This window comes from Populus nigra, chromosome 8 (genome assembly GCF_951802175.1).
Source record: "Populus nigra chromosome 8, ddPopNigr1.1, whole genome shotgun sequence".
In the NCBI taxonomy this organism is placed as follows: Eukaryota; Viridiplantae; Streptophyta; class Magnoliopsida; order Malpighiales; family Salicaceae; genus Populus; species Populus nigra.
Genome location: NC_084859.1, coordinates 9,287,710 through 9,295,758, shown reverse-complemented (window position 1 = coordinate 9,295,758; position 8,049 = coordinate 9,287,710). Strand labels below are relative to the sequence as shown.

Genomic DNA, 8,049 nt, shown 5'->3' with positions numbered 1-8,049 from the left:
AAATTCGGTGTGATCTTCATGTTGGATTATGCGACGATTTTGTATACCTTTGCGATAATTCTTGGGATTTTTTCTCCAAATCTTGCACTCATGGACCTTGATTTAAGCAGGATATTCTCATTTTTGGTAATTCATGTTAGTGAAAGCAGGCGAGAAGGATTCCCATCTTCCCTTCTATTTTTTTCCTCAAATTACAAAAAGAATAATGGCAATTGTATACGGATTATGAACTTAAATTCATTAGTTGTAATTGGAGTAAGAAAAAGAAAATTATCAAGTATACTCAAAGTTTTACGTTTTTCTTCTCATATAAACATAAAAATCACTATAAATTACTTATAGGTTCCAAGAATCCAATAATTCTTCTTCAAGGTAAAAGTTATTCTATTCCCCCTCTTTAAAGGTGCGAAAGCCATCATCTCTTTCCAAATTATATACCATATTGGAGTTCATTTGGCTTCTGAGATGTTTTAGAGTACCAAGTTGAAATCCCAGTATAATTTCTTTGGTATGCACTGATAAACATAGTAAACAATTGGTCTATGGATAAGTTTTATTGTAATTTGCTGACAGAATTATTGTCCGCAGCTAATTCTATTTGTATTTATTAAATATTTGACAGGAAAAAACACTAATTTGAAAAGGAAATTTGTGGGCATGCTGTGGCTTTTAGTGGAGAGAAACACGTCAAGAACTCGAAAGCCATGCTTATTATCTTAGAAGCCAACCAAAATTGACATCCAGGGCTTATAGAATCAAAGATTAGATCCTATGTCTACATCTTTAGAGACCATACATGGATCGATCTTTCTCTTTTTCTTTCCACTAACTCCATCAATTCACCTTGTCTGCTAGTTTTACCTCCATTATATAAAACAATATATATCTTCCACACCACCACCAGCAAATTACTTAGCGGCCATTAACTCGTATAGAAATACCTCCATTTTTTCATTAAAATAATTAAAAGCGCATCCAAAGTTTAAGAAATCAAATAGCTACTTCCTCAATTCTTCATGAATCCCATATATAGCCGCTTTTAGGGTTTTGATAAAAATAAAATAAAAAAGAATTGGGCGAGGCAGTGTTATCTTGAAGGAAAAAAGGACCCCACGTACCAGGACGAAAAATCTAGCTCATTTTCGAGTTGGAAAATCTGCCTAAGCTTTTTACTTCATCCTCTTCACCATCTTTACCCTTTTGTTTTATTTTTCCAATCTCGAGTAGTGTGCACAGGATTGTAGAATCTTGAGCTACCTCCTTCCCTGCTCTCTCTCTCTCTCTCTCTCTCTCTCTCTCTCTCTCATACATACATTTATTCGCTGTCTTTTATATGCACATGTCTCTTAATTTCCTTTGAAGATCTATTCATTAAATAAATAAATAAAATATCAACAAATACACAAAAGTAATAAAGATAAAGAAGAGAAATCTTATTCTTTGATGTAAACCCCTCACCATTCACTAATAAAGTTTCTTATTTTCTTTTGAATTACAGGATTAAACCATTAGCAATGGCTCGATTAGTACCGAGATGAGTTGTTTCATACACGGGCAATTCTTCTCTATACCTCTCGATTCCAATAGCAGAAAGATTATCTAATTCAAACAAATCAGAACTTGCACAGCTTGCTACATCAGATTCTTCTTCCTCTTCCTCATCACTAGACATGACTTCATGATTATTGTCATTGCAAAGATCGGTGCTCATATGATCGAATTGCTCTTCCTTCTTCCTTTGATAGTTCTTTAAAAGATTCCTTGCAACTTCCTCGATTCGGCGATTTTCATTCGTTACATGGAACTTCAGCTCTTCACCACTTGTGGGAACATTATTTCTTGTGTCTGTTGTAACTGTAGCTGCCACTAGAGTACTACTCAATTCTTGACAATCACTTCCATATAGACTTTTATGCCCACAAGGCCTACAATCCTCGTCAACAATCACACTAACAGGATAGAACCTCACTGACCTTTTGGCTCCGTTGTTGCTGCTCAATTTCCCTCCCCTTGAAGAAGGTGTTTTGCTCAAGCAAGACCTTGAAAATGAAGAAGCTGAAGAGCATGTAGATGCTTGCTCAGATTTTAACTTCCTCTCCTCATACCTGCCTCCTGAAGTCGAAATCTTGGCCTTCTTTGCATTGCCTGCAGTGAAAAGAGAGTTGAGAAAGCTTGCAAGCCGGCCGCCGGGTGATATAGGCTGTTTGACCTTCTTGAGATCACCATAAATCTTTAAGGCCTTCGATTTTGTCTTGACAAAACTGCCTTCATGTTTTGCCTTCTGGTTTGGTGCATAATTTCTCTCATGATTATGATACATATCAATTTGATGATGATCTTCACGTCTTTGGTATTTCTCTGGCCTAGCAGAAATGCTAGTTCTGATAGGCTTAGGCCTTTGCATGGTGTAACTTGTTGTTGATGATCTTGATGAGTTGACACCATAAATTGATTCAGATTCTGATGATGAAAAACCACCACCACAGCTAGATTCTGAGGAAGTCGAGCTTGAATTTAACAGCACAGAATCTACATCTTTTCGAGATTTATTCTCGAAATCCGCCATGGATTTTCGCCTTACAGCAACCTTCTCATAGCTAACCTTCTTCTCCATCCACTTGTCTATCATGCATGCTCTTTGCAAACTTGTCATTTCTCCATCTTTAATACCATTATTCTCATGCTTCTTTCTCATGGTTTCTCTGTAGTAAATCAGCTGCTGCTCCTCTCCTTTACCACTTCCATTTTCATCTATGGAACGGTAGATAGCATCAAGAAGAGTAGAGGAGAAAGATGGGCTCTCCCTTTGGTGTCTATACCTATCATCTCTTAGAGGTTTCTCCCATCTATCCATATTCTCTCTTTATAGAGATTGTTGCTTGAAGTACAGTAGTACTACGCAAGAAATAGTATCAAATTGAATGATATTGTTTGCTCTTTGTTGTCTGCTTCAAATAGTACTAAAAGCTGGGAGAGAGGTAAATAAAGCGAAGGAGAGGTTAATGGAAGCCAGGATGATTACGTGAAAGAGAAAACTAAGACATAACAGACTGGAACTCTGGTCCTCCTGCTCTCTCTCTCTCACTATGTGAAATATAAAAGACAAGCAAAGAAGCAGACATATTCATTGTGGTATGCTTGATGGCTTATAGAGAGAGAGAGAGTAATGAAAGCCAAAAGCCACGCCTCTGAAGGAGGGAGAAGTGGTTTTAGAGAGTCTGTGCTCTCTTTTCTTTCACATGCTCTTATAAGGCCACACTCTCTCTTCCAAGTGGGTCCAGTGCTTGGTTGGCTGTGGTGACGTGGCATTTTAATTATTATTTAATTAACGATTTAACAAAAAGTTGCAAATTGCAATAGCTACCATACTTTTGCTTACCGTGTGTCTATACCTTGTTTCTTCCGAGGTAGAGTTTTGGTGTTTGTTTGTGTGGTTAAATTTTTGTTTTGTTTTAAATTATATATATATATATATATATATATATATATATATATATATATATATATAAATTGTTTTGATATATTGATATTAAAAATAAATTTTAAAAAATAAAAAAATTATCTTAATATGTTTTTTTTAAAACATACTTTAAAAAAACAATAATTACTCAATTCCAAACATCAAGATCCTCGCTTTTTTCTTGTATTTGCTCAAAACAAAGGAGAGGGGGTTAACTTATTAAGGTGCATGATTTTGCATGCAAGATAGGTGCCCGATATTAACCCCCGATATATAGTTGTTTTCCGATTCTCAAATTCTAAATTAGTATTTAAATACAATTTTTTTTCTTTTTTTCTTTTTTTCTCAAAAAACTTCGATCTCAATATTTTTTATATATAAGAAAACGAAACCACAAACAAAGGGAGCATTCTTCTTTGGAAACAACTTGGAATTATTTTCCATTCCTCTCTTTTTTTTTATAAAAAGAAAAGGGATTTTCAGTTGTTCATGAGGGGAGGAGAAATGGGAACTACTGCAAAGCATGGAGAATACACACTGCCTGGAGTTGCCGTCAATCATAACGTGAGGCCAGGCAAGATGCGTATTTGCACAGTCAAGTAATGCGGGCGGCTCATCGGATGCTTTGACTTACAACGCCATCCAAAAATCAAATGAACAGCAATAATGCAGCCTTTTGTATTAAATCCAGTAAAGTTTTTTAGATTTTCTTTTGAAATAAAACGTAAGTTTGTTCATTTGGGTTGACTAATGGAGGGTGACAGTACATTTCATGGGAAACAGGGAAGAAGATCGTATGGGAATGGAGAAATGGAAATATTTATAACATTACGTACTTTACACCTCCTGTATATACATTAATTAAAATAATTACCGTGTCTTTCTCTCGTTCTCTGAGATAATTTGCCTTTCTTATGGTGTAATCACCAAGTTGCAGGAGCATCTTTATATATTATTATTATTACGTTTTCCATAATTTATAAAAAAATAACCTTTTAATTTTAAACATGTATGAATGTGTTTTGAGTGTAAATGTTTTTTAACGTTTTTGTTTTCAATATTTTAAACAAATGGTAGGAGTATTTTCACTAACATATATATAAAGGTTTGAGTAGTTTTTTTTTCCCGAAGTATTGACCCATTGATAGATTCTCAAACAAGTCATGTCAATTGGATACTGAGACTTTGTTATTTTTTTTGTAAAAAAATATATTTTTAATTTACTTTGTGTGATTTTATTCAACCTAGGGGTAGTACGATCCTTAAATGGGTCATATCCTTCAAAAATCAAGAAAATTAGTTTTTTTTTAAACGAATTATATATATGCATGCATTTTTTTAATATGAACATGATTTGTGAGTTGAAAAATCCTCTTTTGATTCACTTTTCTATCATACAACAAATTGTTATCTTACTAACAAAGTCTACAACATGTGTTTAGGTGTGTGTATTTACTTGTAAATATCTCATTCTTTTTATTTTTATCAATGTGTGAACATTATTTTTCATATGTTAGAACATTATTCCATGAGAGAACCTAGAATGAATCAATATTGTCCCATCAAGGCCCTATAAGTGTGAGTGGAGGTCTTTGGGTCTTTTTTTAGTACAATTAAATAGAATAGACAAGAGATCAAATTGATCGTTGCCATCTTATTGGTTCCAACGCTCATATTCTAAAAGTGAGAATTGGCATGTTTCTAAATCAATATCTTAGATTAGCACTAGTTTAGGAAAATCTTAATAAAGCACAATAAGTATCTTTGTCATAAAAAAATAAGTAATAATGCAACATACCTTAGGTAGGATGTATAGGACAATAAATATCTTTTCTATTACATAATTAACCCCTTACCTAGAAATCTAAAGACTAGTTAAAGTTTCTATTTACCATAAAATTAGATAATGATTTCTATTTTAATTCTTACATTTAATTCACTAAGATGTCCCCTGTGAAAACTATAATTATTATTTAGCAATAAAATAACAATAATTTTAATTTAGTATTATAATAAGAATTATCATCATCTTTAGTATCAATATTATAATAAAGTTTTATATATCTTAAATTAAGTAAATTATATGTAACATTCTTCCCTTCATATACCTTAGTTAACAAAAAAAACAGTTTAAAAGAAATTAAAAGAGGTTAGTGATTCAATGTAAACCAAAACACAAAACATTATGGATTAGAATAATATTTTTACATTTTTGCCTTTCTTAACATAAAACTAATGGCTTTGCTGATGAGGGTAATATCATCTTTTCCATATGAAATTATATTGAACTGGAATTTGATGGCTTCTTCTTTTGTTCCTTTTTTAAGCATATTAAAATGATAGAATTGCCCTTAAGATAAAGAAATTATTAAGATGACATAAATGAGTGTTTCATATTTTTAACTGTATTTTTAGTTATAATCATGTTGCATGTGTTAGTGAGTGGGAGACACTCACTCCATTTAGATGGCGTGTGAGGCATTTTCTGGAATATACGGTTGTTTTCAGGGCAGCATTTGAAACATCTTGGCAGCATCTCCATTTATATGGCGTATGTGGCCAATAAACCTCTAGTTTGGTATCGACATTCCTTTTTTTTTTCCTTTATTTCTCTCTCCCTCTTGATTTCCATGTCTACCCCTCCAATTTTTCAAAGTAGCCATTCTATTTGTTTTTCCTTCAACTTTGGTCCATGTTCTTTTTATTACAATTTTTTTTTATTTCAAATGACTTATAAAATTGGGATTGTGTTTTAGTTTCAACTCTCTTCAATTGTTTTATCTAACATATTTGATATTCATTGTTTTGATTGCTATTTTTTATTTTATTTTTATCATTTTCTTGATTTATTTTTCTTTTTAATTTTGGATGATTGAGAATTTTGCTTCGTGATTTTTTTATTTGTCTTCTATGGAGTAACCTAGTTTTATGACTCGAGTCACGAGTTTCAGATATTAGCATGATTTGACTTCAGTCCTTTTTTTTAAGGTTCTTTGTTTATTTTTTTTTAATTTCATTATTTGACATTTGATTATTGGATATTCTATAAGGTTATTCTGATCTCATATCCAGGGTCATGAATTAGTCTAATTAACCCGGGTTGACTCGGTTTTTTTTACTTTTTCTCTAATCGATTTTCTTTAGTTTGCCTTTCATTATTTAGTTTATTTGAGAGGTGACGTCGTTTGTTTTATTCAATTTTTTACGTATAAGGTTATATTGACTTCACAATTTGGCTGTAAATTACTTTGGCATGTCGACTTAAGTAAGGTTTTTTTATCTTTTTTTTTTCAATATGTTTTTGACCGTTTGATTTGCTGGTAATTAAGCTTAATATTTTTTTTATGAGGTTAACCATTTCTCATTCAATTTTTATTTTGTTATCAAATAAAATTATTGAGACTTTTTAATAATATTTAGAAAGTATCTTTTTATAATATTGACAAAAATTTATTTTTAAAATCATTGAGACATTGTGGATTTTTTCTTTGGTTTTTTTTTTTTATTATTATCATTGGCTTTTATATAATTATATTATTAAACTTACTGAACTTATTAGACTCAAGTTAGTGAAATAGTAATTTCCTTTTGATTCATAGTGGGAGATATTATTTAGTTAGTTAAACTAAAGATTATTCAGTAATTTATCAAGATGATTAATTGATGTGTCATTTATAGATTTTAAACCTGCTTTGTTGTCCATTTGGATAGCAAATCAAACAACATAATTGTGCACTTTGATATGGTGCATATATAGGGCATGAATGCGAAAGCAACATATTACATAGTAATTTGCAATTAAAGATGTTTAAGCACAACTTATGATGATGTTGTATAATATATAAAGTATTCTATGCTTATAATATCATTAAGAACTGTTATATTGCTGCATCCATAACTAGGACCAGAGCTCCATAAGGATGCGAGGAGGCAACGAGCTGGTCAGCATTAAAATAATTTGAAGTGCTGATGTGTAAATTAAACTAAAAAAAAAGATATTAAGAGTTTGAAAAGATAACTATGTATGTATATGGTCGCGTTCTAATTTTTATTAAAATTGAATTGAGAAAGATGAGATTTTGTATGTGCAAGAATATCATTTAGCTAAAAGATCAGTGGTGTGCTTAATAACTTAGGGTGTTTCAGAGTGTGATCGTTGTTGTTTTTCATTCGAAAATATATTAAAATAATATTTTTTTTAAAAAAATTATTTTTAATATCAGTATATCAAAATGTTATGAAAATACCAAAAAAATATTAATTTAAAGTGAAAAAATAAAAAAAAATTAAATTTTTTAAAAATACTTTTAAAAAACAAAAACAAACAGGATATTACTATCAAACTTTTATTAAATCACATTGTTTCGGGTGGGCATTCCTCAAGCAACACCACCTCCCAAGAGATAGATGAGGCTTGTTTGCTAAGAGAGTGTGCTGGCATTTCTCTTTACACGAGTTCAAGAAAATGAAAGAATGGAAATGAGTTTTTATGAAGAAGAAAACTCAGAATAAACGATTATAAAAGCGCATAGTTCAGGTGGGCATTCCTCGATGAACACCTTTCATCAGTGAGAGATAAGGCTAGTTTG

The 8,049-nt window shown here is 31.6% G+C and overlaps 1 protein-coding gene across 1 annotated transcript; it reads right to left on the bottom strand.

Moving 5' to 3' along the window:
• Positions 1-1,412: 1,412 nt before the first annotated feature.
• On the bottom strand, positions 1,413-3,228 carry LOC133700551 (protein BIG GRAIN 1-like B). Its single transcript, XM_062124114.1, has one exon. It carries the CDS (start codon positions 2,852-2,854, stop codon positions 1,493-1,495), a length of 1,362 nt encoding a protein of 453 aa, XP_061980098.1. The 5' UTR covers positions 2,855-3,228; the 3' UTR covers positions 1,413-1,492.
• Positions 3,229-8,049: the final 4,821 nt, after the last annotated feature.

Bases quoted from the DNA above. Each gene is read 5' to 3' on its own strand.
- LOC133700551 (XM_062124114.1), bottom strand. From the start codon at position 2,854: ATGGATAGATGGGAGAAACCTCTAAGAGATGATAGGTATAGACACCAA.